The sequence below is a fragment of the Peromyscus californicus genome, unplaced genomic scaffold (assembly GCF_007827085.1).
Source record: "Peromyscus californicus insignis strain IS unplaced genomic scaffold, ASM782708v3 Scaffold_8__1_contigs__length_139910024, whole genome shotgun sequence".
NCBI classification, from domain to species: domain Eukaryota; kingdom Metazoa; phylum Chordata; class Mammalia; order Rodentia; family Cricetidae; genus Peromyscus; species Peromyscus californicus.
The window spans coordinates 58985774-58998630 of record NW_026294606.1 but is presented as its reverse complement, the minus strand read 5'-3'; the positions used below and the strand labels follow the sequence as shown (position 1 = coordinate 58998630).

The following is a 12857-nucleotide window of genomic DNA, read 5'->3' as shown; positions in this document are numbered from 1 at the left end:
CTCAGACTGGCCTGGAGGGCATGAAGGGGGCGGAGACCTTGATGGGTGGGGCTTTGGTGGAGGCGGGGCTGGATGGAGCGTGTGTCTTTCAGCTGCTGCAGCTCCTTCAGCACCCTGAAAATACCTCCCTGTCCCAGAGCTGTCGCGCGCTCAGGCCTCGCCATGCTCCTGCTGCTGGGGCTGTGCCTGGGGCTGCCCCTCTTCTCGGAGTCCCAGGAAGAGGCGCGGAGCTGGGATGACGCCTCGGAGCAAGTAAGTAGGAGAGCTGTGGGTACCGCGACTCTGTCCCTTCACTCTGTCTCCCTGGGCCGTGAGGCTTCTGGACGGGCTGGAATTGACCCGTGGGATGCAAGCAAGAGAGGCATCACCGCCCTCTGGTCTGCACCATCCCTTTTCCCAGTCGTCAGCAGGGGAGCTTTCCTTCTCGTCTTTTGGTCACTTGTGCTTCTTCTGAGTGGTTCTTAGCGCCTGCCCCATACCAGTTTGCCGCAGAGTTGTGCATGGAACTTCAAAGTCCTGCAGAATCAAGTGTTCTTGTTGACTCCCGCTGTCTACCAGATTCCTATCCGTCCTTGCAAATTTCTGAGACCGACTCCCGCCCAGCAGTTCGTTGCAAGTTTCCGTCTTAGACGTGTGAGGTGGTTAGCTGTTCGTGCTCACCCAGGGAGAAAAGAGCTGAACAAAAGTCATAAACTCCTGGAAACCTCAACTCTCTCCACCTAAACATGGGAGAACTCAGTTTTCCCTCCGGTTCTTACCAATTGTGATTAGTTCAAGCCAGCATCAAGAACAACAGCAGCTCAGGTAGTTTATGCACCTGTCAGCGTTGTGTTTTAATCAGTTTAACCTCACAGGTGACCACAAGCTGCCAATGAAAAGGTTCAGTCCAGGTCAGAAAAATTCTATAGAAAAGTTTCATAGAACTGGAAAAGTTCTATGAAAGCTATCAAACAGATTCCCCCTAACATCCCTGAGAAGATCCTGTAGAAGAAGGGACTGTCTCAGATGAAGTGAATCTTGATGTTGACTCAATCATTTAAAAGACGATTTGTTTAATTCAAAGCTTCTTTTTCACGGGATGAGGAAGTCATAAGCTGACACATTTCTTCCCAGCCTTTGTTTGGAAGATTGGACCTGGAAGATTGAATCCACGCCCTCATCAGTGGTTATTTTCATGAGGTGTCCACTATAAGAAGGTGTTTATCTGTAAGGTGGGAGATGTGGGGTTCCCTTTAGGGACTGTCAAGAGTAGCCAGGCCAGTCCCAAGAGCTTTTGTGGTGGTATAGGAAAACTGTAGTCTTTTGGTCCAGAGAGAGGCTGGTCCTCACTCTGCCCACTCTGCCACTTACAGCTGTGTGGCCTGGGCAAACTCTAGTTTTGAATGCAACAGTTTTTCTCTCATGCTGTTCTATGGAGCTTAGGGTTGGCCTGACACTTGCTAATAGCACAGGCTAGCTTTGAACTCGCAGTCTTGCAGCCTGAATCTTCCAAATGCTGGAATTACAGGTGTGCACCAGATCTGGTTTGTGATTTCTTTTGTGCAAACTAGTAAGGATTGAGCTAGTTTGTTAAGGACCTGGTATCCAGTAGGCACTCCATAAATGGGAGATATTTTAGTGGTTAATAGTTGGCTGCCTAGATTTGAATCCCAAGCTGCCAGCAGGGTTGGCACTTGACACAGCTTCTGTTGGAAGGCTTGTGCACTGGAATTGCTAAGGGAAGGAATTCAGGGTAAAGATCTTGAAACTTTGAGAGGGTGTAAAGGGAAAGGAGTGTGGGAAGAGCTGAAACAAAGAATCTTTCTGAGGACCAGAGATGGAGTCAAGCCATGCCATCTCCACAACTGCAAGTGAGCTTAACACTTTCCAAAGTTTCTTTCTTAGAAAAACATGGATTTGGCTCATTTTGGTGATTTCCTGTTGTCTTCAGTCCATGGCAATATTTTTCTTGAAAATGACTAAATCAGACAAAAATAAAATAAAAAAACTGCTACGGAAATTTGGACTTCTACATTCTATTCATACTGTATTTTAAATTTAGTGTGTGTGTGTGTGTGTGTGTGTGTGTGTGTGTGTGTGTGTGTGTGTGTGTGTGTGTTGCTGAGTATAAGAGACAGGCATAGGCTGAGGATGTGGCCCAGTGGTAGAATGCTTGCTTGCTTGGCCTCTGGGTTCCATCCCAAGAACTGAAGGACTCTGAAGAATTGATAGAGTAAACTCTGAGAACAGAATCTGAGGATGTAGTCATTGTTCTAGTCTTAATAATTATAACTTTGGAGCTGTGTGTAAAGTTAGTGTGTAAATGTAATGAGGGATCGGGGGAGACAGCTGGGCCAGAACAAAGCTTACTTACAAGCATGAGGGCCTGAGTTCAATCCCCAAACCCCACATAACAAACAAACAAACAAACAGAGACAGGCATGGTGGCCAACTTGTAATCCTAGCCACGGGGAGGTGGACACAGGCAGATCCCTGAGACTTGTGGCCCGATAGCATAACTTGCTCAGCAAGTTCCAGGCTGGTGACCCTATCTCAAAAACTGATGGGCAGTGCCTGAGGAATGTCACCCTTTCACACACATACAATGAATTACACACCACACACACACACACACACACACACACACACACACACACACACGTATGTAAATTTGCTATAAGTTATAATGCAACTGAGCATGTGTATCAACTTTCATAGCAGGTCTGCTCATTTACCTGTAACTAGAAAAAAAAATACGAGTTTCACTATAGATGTAGCATCTTCCAACCCCACCCTCCACTGCATCTGTCAATTATATGACCCTTAGTGGAGTGGCCACTAAAATCAGTGGTTTCCAACCGTCTCTGTGTACTTGGGAAGTTAAATATCAGAAAAGTGGCTTCCCGCCCATCATTGTTGCTCTATGGGAAGGGATGGGTCAGGTGTCAGGGGGGCCATAGTTTGAGTAAGGCTACCTTAAAAGAAGCTGCCCTGGCAGCGAGAGGGCTTAGTGGGTAAAAGTTCTTGTCATCGAGCTTGATGACCTGAGTTCAATCTCTAGGACCCACATGGTAGAAAGAAAGAATTGACTCCTGCAATTTGTCCTCTGACCTCTACAAGTTTGGCATGCCCCCACACAGAGTAAATAAATAATTGTAATAAAACATTAAAAGAGGAATATGCCAGGGTATTAGTATTGGAAGGGGAGTTACATGAAATCAGTCTGCTTCTATCTGCTGATTTATCCACTTTTTGCCTTAAGTTTGTATGGTTTCTGAAAATAAGGATAAAGTTATTACAAAGGCAGTTTTAAATAAAAAATAGTATCAGTTACTGAGTGTACAAAAGCTCTCCAAATGCCAGGAGCTTTATTTAAAGCCAAAAGAGGCAATGAAGTGTTATGGTTAAAAATACTCCAAGTGGAGCCAGGCTATGTGGGGTTCAAATCTGGGCCTCGCTGGGCGGTGGTGGCGCACGCCTTTAATCCCAGCACTCGGGAGGCAGAGGCAGGCAGATCTCTGTGAGTTCGAGGCCAGCCTGGTCTACAGCGCAAGATCCAGGAAAGGCGCAAAGCTACACAGAGAAACCCTGTCTCGAAAAACCAAAAAAAAAAAAAAAAAAAAAAAAAAAAAAAAAAAAAAAAAAAAATCTGGGCCTCACTACTTCCTGGTGTGTATTCTTGGGCAAGTCACTTAACCTCTCTGAATTTCGTTTTCGTTATGTCTGCAGAGGGTTGTTAATAGTTCCTAGCTCACAGACAGAGATGGATCTGTGTTTGGGGAGAGAAGTTAATTCTGAAGGTCTGAAGGACTCCTTTAAGAGAAAGAATATGAAATTATGACTACAAATGAGACGCTAAAGTAGCCTTTCATTTGCAAAAGTATGTGTAACAAAATGCACAATTTGTCAACAGGACACTCACCCTAAATGACCAGCTTTCAGGGCTTGCTGTAAGAAAGGCTTCTCAAACCTCTATCAGTGCCTAAATAATATGATGTGAAACAGTGCTTACTTCATATCCCCAAGGCTGCGTTTGATTCCTAGCACCACATAATAATAATAACAACAACTATAACATCCATAATAAACATTTTATTTATTTATTTTCACACTTATTTGTGCACCTGTGTGTGTGTGTGTGTGTGTATCAGAAGAAAACTTGCATGTATCAGTTTTCTTCCAGGGATCAAACTCTGAGAAGCCATTTCACCAGCCCAGTAATAAATATTTTAAACAGTAATAAGTGCATTCATTCTACGCTGCTGTGGGTTTTATGAGTATGGAGCCAATCCCAGGCAAAACATTTGCATAGAGTAAGCAGTAAGATTTTATGTGTGTGTGTGGTTAAATCCACAGATGCCACACCAAGGTCTCAGTGAAGCTGATCTACAAAGGACTGCCATCCAGGAGAGGCCATCCATGAGGAGGTGGGCTCTTGGGCACATATATGCAAATCACAGAGCTCAGGAGTGCCGAGTCCCAAAGCTAGGGCTCCCAATGAAACTTGCAGACTGATAATTTCATCTGATGCTTCTGACACAGATTCTGCTCAGCACATGTTGGTCCTAAATGTCCGTCCTGGTGATCCATGTCCAAACTTCCCAAATAGTAAACTCCTCATGAAGTTGCACCCATTACCATATCTTTACAGTTGAATACAGACAGCTATTTCTTTTAGCTTCCTAATAAGTGAAGCCAGTACAAGAGCAGCAGGCTGCAGGCCTCGCCATAATGCCTCCCTTATGTACGGGGTGTGGTTTCTGAGATGGAACTGTAGGACTGAATGGGGAAGAGATGTTGTAGGAGACGTTCCAGAGATGTGCTCACTCCCACATCAGCCATCTCTCATGTCTTGAGGGCAGAAAGGAAGGGTGGGGGCTGCCTGAGGCTGGGTGATGAAATGTATGTGACTTGTGTTCCTAACTCAGATGTGAAGAATTTTTGTTTAATGTGCCGTCTGAATTCAATCAGCAATGCCAGCACAGCTGCTGTGTCCAAGGCTAGTTTAGAAGGAAAAGGCACGGGATGCCCCGAAAGTTTTATGGAGCTGGGAAGATGAGCGTGTCCTAAACCGCTCATTCTTTTCTCCCCCCCTCCTCTGGTCTTCTGTGTATGTATATGTATGCACAAACGTATGTAGGTGCACATGTTGCTATATGTACATATGTATGGAGGCCAAAGGACAACTGTGGGTATTGTTCTTCAGGTACAGTGTCTAACTTTTTTATTTTTTGAGATTTAATTAGTTTTACTTTGTGTGTGTGAGTGTGTGCTTGAGTGTATATATGTACACCAGGTACCCTTGGAAACCAGAAGAGTACATCTGATGCCCTGGAACTAGAGTTCCCGGTGATTCTTTTGCCCCACCCTCATCTCCTTTTTTTCACCTCCCCCCACAACCCTGAGTTCAGACTCAGACTCACTGCACTCAACCAGGGATAAATGCAACGTCAAGCGACTTTCCAATACCCAGCTTCAATTTTGTTTCAGGTTCTATGGCAGATCTCTAAGGCAGTGGTTGCTGTTGACAGGTCTCACTTTCAGTGTCCTGAAGGCACTCAGAAAATGGGGCGGGTGGGTGGATCATTTTCTTGTCCTTGCCCCACTAGGAAGGATGACTTTAGTATGCTCAAGGTGCTTGCTGAGGCTAGCTTTAATGAAGCATCTCTCACATGTGTCATGGGACCTAGATTCAGGAACCTTGGGATAGAGCTCAAAGGGGAGAGTAGAGGATGTGAACTCGCCCTTACAATCTGTACCAGACATTCTAGGTCACTTAAGCATCCAGGGCAGGAAACAGAGGAGATGTTCCAGGCATCTCCTCTTCTGTCTCACATACTTTCCTACTGATGGACGATGCTAGTCAGTTCTGCGATGCTTTAACAGACACCAGATAATCAACCTGTGAAGAGAAAAGACTTATCATCGTTGGTGTTTTCCAGGGGTTCTGATCCATTGATGAATTGGCCTATTACTTTGAAACGTGTGTGAGACATTACAATACAGAGACACAGGTAGAGCAAATGCACTTACATCGTGGCTGTAAAAGGGAAAGAATGGGAAGCCAGCTTCTCACACCCTCTTACCAGCCTCCCCATGTCCCAAAGGCTTCCCGCTGGGCTCCATCTGCTAAACTTCCACTTCATTTCAATAGTCACAAGTTGGAGACCATGCCTAACACATAGTGTGAAGGACACCCCAAATCCAAGTCAGAGCAGGCATTCATGGAGGAATATCTCAACCTCATTTCTCTATTCCTCTCCGAAGCATGATTCAACACTGAGGTAGATCCTGGGAGAAATGGAGAGCAGCACCTGTGATTTTAAAAGACTTTGTTTCAAACATGTATCTCCACTAATATATGATAGAGTAGGGGCAGAGACTCTAGACTGCAGTCCTGATGTAGTTTGCTGTGAGCAAATATGAAGGAAAGCTTTACCTGCTTTTTGAGTTCCTGGTGGTGACCACTGCCAGGTCCACAGGAGTCAAAGGGGCAGGGACATCATGCAGCTGATGGCTTCTGAGCATGCTTCCTCTGGGGAACCCAACTCTCTTACAGTTCTTCCTCCTTTCCATCCCACTCTATATAGCGAGTTCCAGCCATACTGTGATACCCCAAAGCCTCCCACTACTCAAGGTGTGGTGAACTTGACTTTTCTCAGTTTTTCTTGCAGCTTATACCATGTACCTGTACTGTGCTTGTTCTTCTGTGTTCATGGCTTCCCGCCTCCCTCCCTCCCTCCCTCCCTCCCTTCCTTCTTTCTTTCTCTTTCCTTTTCTCCTCTTTCACTTATTCACTATATGATATGGTCTTTGATGGCAGAGATTCTAAGACTTTTTAGAAACTTATATTTGTTTACCTATCTGTCTGTCTGTCTGTCTATTTTGTGTGTATGTGTGTGGTTGCTCCTGTGCCACAGCATGTGTGTGGAGGTCAGAGGACAACTTGTGGGAGTCTGCTCTCTCTTTCCTCTGTGTCCAGTGCCAGGGCTAGAACACAGGTCTTCAGACTTGCCGGCAGGTAACTTTACCCAGTGAGCCGTCTCATTGGCCCATGACTTACACGTCTTAATAAATGTTGTAGTCTGGACATTTTGTGTTCTCATGTTGAAGCGAAATGCTCTACTTGCTGGAACTGATTAATCACACTTGAGCCATCTCTTAGGTCTGGTTTGGAGTCACAAAGAAGTCTTTGGAAGCTCCTAGGCTACTATTTATAGTCATTGCCTTAGCTCTGGAAGACCCTTACTTTTCTGTCCATAATTCCCACTCCCTGGTTCTTTGAAGATAATGGAGGGAAAAAAAAAAACAAAAAACATCAAACAACAAAAAGAATCAAAACCCCTAATTGCAGACAATGATGGTTGGTGACATCAGTGTCATTTCCACTTCCTGTCCTGGCTGGCACCAGTCATCTGCCTGTGCCAGTAAGATTCAGTTCTGGGTCAGTTTGAGTTTAAACTTGGACTGAAGTGTTGCCATGGCGATCCCCTGAGATACTAGATAGTCATCTCCAAAATGAAAAAGCAGCTTCTCTCGTTTTCCTTCAAGCTTGCTTGTTTTGTTGGAAAACCTATTTTGCAAAGGCGACTTCAAAGAACACACTTTAGCTGAAGCAGAGAGCTTAATGCCTGAGAGAGGCTGGCTGCCTTCTGGCACCCGTTCTCTGAAGTGCCCCCCAGCCCATTCCACAGTTTTAGCGGGGGCAGGTCCCAAGGTGAACTGGAAACTGGTAAAACCCTCGCCCTGGTCCTTACTGTGATGGTGCTTTGGTCCCTTCTCTTTAGAAGCAGATTTCTCCTGAAGGAGATCTTGTCCCCACATGGAGTTGGTTGGTACTATCCCAAGTCCCGTAGTTTCTCATTTTCTATTGAACAGAAGGTTGTGGCAGTGGTCACATGATTAGGGATAAGAGAGGATGGGAATGAAGCAACTTCCATTATATTTTTGGTTAAAATTTTAAATGTTTATTCATGTGTGTGTGTGTGTGTGTGTGTGTGTGTGTGTGTGTGTGTGCGCACATGCGTGCGTGCGTGCATGCATGCATGTGCAAACATGCTGTAGCACATGTACATATAGGACAACTTGTGGGAATTGGTTCTCTGTGACTATTGTGTGGGATCTAGAAATTAAACTCAGGTCACTGGGCTCAGCAGCAAGTGCCTTTACCCCACTAAGCAATCTTGACAGACCTACTTTTAGTTTTTAAAATGGAAATATATTTATTGTTTTTCTAATATGGAAGTAGTATTTGCTAATTTGTCAAAAACCAAAGAAACAAAGAAAAATGTAAATACAAAGAATTCAACCATTCCCAAGCAATAACCATTAGCACTTCAGTGTACATTCTACACAACTGTGGACCAATAGCTGTGGAGCCTTCATGGGACTGGACTAGGCCCTCTGCATAGGTGAGGCAGTTGTGTAGATTGACCTGCTTAAGGGGCCCCTTGGCAGTGGGATCAGGACCCATCCCTAGGGCTTGAGGGGGCTTTTTGGAGCCCATTGCCTATGGTGGGACATCTTACACAGCCTTGGTGCAGGGGGAGGTGTTTGGACCTCCCTCAAGTGAGTGTATCAGGCTCTGCTGACTCCCCATGGGAGGCCTTGCCTTGGAAGAAGTGGGAATGGGGGATGGGATGAGAGGGAACACTGGGGGGTGGGAAGAGGGAGGGGGAATCTGTGGTTGGTAGAAAATTTCTTAATAATAATAAAATATATATGAAAACATAATCATGTTAAATGTAGTTTTGTTCCCTGGGTTAGTGTTTTAAAATGTTTGATGAAGCCGGGCTGTGGTGGCGCATGCCTTTAATCCCATCACTCGGGGTAAGCAGAGGCAGGTGGATCTGAGTTTGAGGCCAGACTCGTCTGTAGAGTGAGTTCCAGGATAGCCAGCACTACACAGAGAAACCCTGACTTGAAAAACCAAAAAAAAAAACAAACCAAAAAACAAAACAAAACCCTCCCCAACCCCCCCAAACTTTGATGAGTATGGTAGTCAGAATATAGCAGGTTATGACTGATACCAACTCCATATATGAATGTCTTAAGTAACACATATTTCCCTCTTGCTTATACATTCTTGTGGGCTGGCAGTGGAACAGGTATGCACATGCGGTCACTTGTGAACTTGGGAGAACTGCCTCCACCCCTGACATGACTAATTATTGTACCAGAGGGAGCAGGCAGCTCTGAGAGAGTAAATATCTGTAATTTATACTTGGCCCAGAAGTGAATGTTACTTAACATCCATAACGTATTGGCCAGAGCTTGTCCCTATGGCCCCATCTGTCCACAGCAGGTGATCTTTCTGGCAGAGAGCAGCTAGAAACGTACGTAATGAACCATACTGAAGCTCAGCAATATATCTGCTGGTCAATAAATATAGATTTACTTTGTTGTTTTCAATATTTATTTATCATCATGTGTATGGGCACATGTGAAGATGTTTGTGTGTGTGTGTGTATGTATGGGGGTATGTGTGTACGTTTGTAGTGAGGTATGTGTGTAGGTTTGTGTGTGTTGGGGTAGTATGTGTGCATGTTGATGTGTGGGTGTTTGTGCTCTTGTGTGCATGTGGAGGTCAGAGGTCAACCTAGGGTGGCATTTTTCAGAAGATGTCCATCTGTCTTGGATTTGGGGACAGGGTCTCTCAGTGGGACCTTAAGGCTATGCTGGAATTCTTAAGGCTAGATTGGCTAGCCTGTGAGCCCTGCGATCTTCCTGTTTCTGTCTCCCCATGGCCAGTGAGCCCCTGCGATCCTCCTATCTCTGTCTCCCCGTGGCCAGTGAGCCCCAGATTTCCCCAATACCAGGATCACAAGGATGCCACCACACCTGGGGTCTTATGTAGGTTCTGGGATCAAGCTCAGGTCCTTGCGCTTGTGTGGTAAAAGCTTTGCCAACAGCCATCTCTCTGGTCCCCGGGTTACTGTGGTGTATTTAACTAAACTACTTCTAGTGGATACTTTATGTCAGTGGTTCTTGACCTTTTTAATGCTGTGACCCTTTAATACATGTCATGTATTAAACGCCTCATATTGTGGTGTCAACCACAAAAATATTTTCATTGCCACTTCATAACTGTAATTTTGCTGCTGTTATGAATTGTAATGTAAATATTTGATATTTCCAATGGTCTTAGGTGATCCCTGTGAAAAGATCGTTCAAAGGGTTGCAATCCACAGGTTGAAAACCAGTACTTTAGGCTCTCTCCAACTATGAACAACTGTTTTAAAAGCTACACATTTTGTTTTTCTAGCTATTCTCCTCTCTTATTTACTTTTCTGTAAGTAGAGTTTTTAACTGAAAGACATAAACACATGTGGGAATATAAATGTATACTCACTTTAAAATAATTTTACAGTTTCTTAAAAGTAAAATTTACTGTATGACACATGAATTCCACTCATAGGAAAATAAAAATGTATCTCTATATTCTCAGGAAAGATTGCCTGTGTGTGAAAATTAAATTTTAATTCAAGTTATGACTCATTCATACCAGACAAAGGGTAACCATAACTCAAATGTCTGTCAGGTGACAAACAGATAAACAAAATGTAGCATACCTACACAATAGAATATTATTCAGTAATAAAAAGGAATAAAGTAATGTCTGCTACAGTGTAGATGAGCCTTGAGACTCATTTGTATTATTCAAAATACAAAAATATGAATGGTGTATAATTCCATTTATATAAACTGATCAGAATGGGAAAAACCATATAAAATAATTTAGTGGTTCTAAGGGCTGGGGGTGAGTGATCGTGAGGTGATGACCAGAGTGTGCAAAGTGTGTGTATGTGTATGTGTGTGTGTTTGTGTGTGCATATGTGTGAGTGTCTGTGTGTGTCTGTGTTTGTGTGAGTGTCTGTGTGTATGTGTGTCTCTCTGTGTGTATGTGTTTATGTGTATATGTGTGTGTCTGTGTGTGTATGTGTCTCTCTGTGTGCGTGTGTGTCTGTGTGAGTTCTGTGTGCGTTTGTGTGTATGTGTGTCTCTGTGTGTGTGTATGTGTGTGTGTGAGTGTGTGTCTGTGTGTCCGTGTGTGAGCTCTCACACATGTCGGGGGGCGGGGGCAGGGGATAGTCCACGTCAGGTTTCCTTCCACATCACTCCCTACCTTATTTTCTGAGACAGTCTCTCACTGAAACTGGGGCTTGCTGTCTCCTGACTGGCTAGCCGTGCTCCAGGGATCCTGCGTGTCCTCTGCCCCTGTCCCCGGCAGCACTGGGCTGTGTGTGCTGCTGCCCTGGCTTTCCGTGTGGGCACTGGAGCTGAGCTCAGGTCCTTGTTCTGCTGCCCTGGCTTTCCGTGCGGGCACTGGAGCTGAGCTCAGGTCCTCACGCTTGCACAGCTGTCGCTTCACCCCAGGTCATCTCCCCGGGCTCCAGAGTTTCCTTTTAGAAAGTTGATAGAAACCGCTCTGATTGTGGTGACGGCTGCCCAGTCCTTACGGAGAAAGACACTTTTACTTGTGCGCAAAACAAGTGAATTTCATGGTATAGAAATGACACCTCAAGAAACTCTAAAAATGTGTAAAGTCAGGGGCTGGAGAGACGGCCCAGAGGTTAAGAGTGCTTCCTGCTCTTGCAGAGGAGCAGAGTTCTGCTTTCCGGCTCTAGGAGAACCCAAAGCCTCTGGCCCGTGTCCAGCACCACACACATGGAGATGCAGGCACATAATTAAAGACAAAATAGATTTTTAAATGTGTAAAGCCTGGGCATACTTTTCAAGTAAGTATCTGTTCCATATTTTCCAAAGGAAAATTTGTGACTCATAGCAATGACTATTATGTTTCTGTTATTTAAACACAGGTTCGCTGTGTGCGATATTCAAAGAGAAGCTAGAATTTATTTATTTATTTATTTATTTATTTATTTATTTATTTATTTATTTATTTATTTATTTATTTATGGTTTTTCAGGACAGGGTTACTCTGTGTACCTTTGCACCTTTCCTGGAACTCACTCTGTAGCCCAGGCTGGCCTCGAACTCACAGAGATCCGCCTGCCTCTGCCTTCCAAGTGCTGGGATCAAAGGCGTGCGCCACCACCACCTGGCGAGAAGCTAGAATTTTAAATCAGCCCAGAGGGACTGACTTATTATTACTGTGATTTTAACTTTTCAATTATTTATTAATTTAAGTTTTTTTTTTCAAGACAGCATTTCTCTAGTAGTTTTGGTGCCTGTCCTGGATCTCACTCTGTAGACCAGGCTGGCCTCAAGCTCACAGATATCCGCCTGGCTCTGCCTCCGAGTGCTGGGATAAAGGTGTGCGCCCCCACCGCCCAGCAATATTGATTTATTTTTATGTTTATGAGTGTTTTGCCTGTCTGTCTGTATGTGCACCACTTGCATGCCTGGTGACTGTGGAGGCCAGAGAGGGTTTTGGATCTCCAATAACTTTAGTTGTAGACTGTTGTGAGTCACCATGCGGGTACTGAGGATTGAACTTGAGTCCTTTGAAGAGCTCTTCATTGTTGAGACATCTCTCCAGCCCCTGCATTTTTCTTAAGGGAATTTTTGTTATTTTTCTGTACCCATCTCTTGCCTATGAGAAAATAGAAGAAATCTCCTAGAAAAAGAAATCTTTAAGGCATTTCAGGGTAACTTCAGTGTTGTGTCTAGATTTCCTAGAGTTTTGCCTTGAATAGGAACTCACCAGAAGGAGGCCAAATGTGTGTGTTACAATGATGTAATGGACACAATAGCAAGGAATTTCATGTCAAGCCAAAGACTGAGCGAAGCAGAATGCAGGCTTCCCGTGGTTCTCTCTGTTCTCATCACTGTTACAGACATAGGCACACCCAGATGATGAGGTAGTCGGACCTCATGGGTTTTGAGTCAAGCAGAGCTAAGACTAAGATTCTAAT

The 12857-nt window shown here is 44.5% G+C and overlaps 1 protein-coding gene across 1 annotated transcript in view; it reads left to right on the top strand.

Annotated features, from left to right (window-relative positions):
- The first annotated feature begins 71 nt into the window (after positions 1-71).
- Itih5 (inter-alpha-trypsin inhibitor heavy chain 5) overlaps positions 72-12857 on the top strand; it is a 95910-nt gene continuing 83124 nt past the window's right edge. Inside the window, exon 1 of the mRNA XM_052728073.1 lies at positions 72-252. Coding sequence (XP_052584033.1) covers positions 73-252 — 180 coding nt within the window. The 5' untranslated portion in view covers position 72. The remainder of the gene's footprint in view (positions 253-12857) is intronic.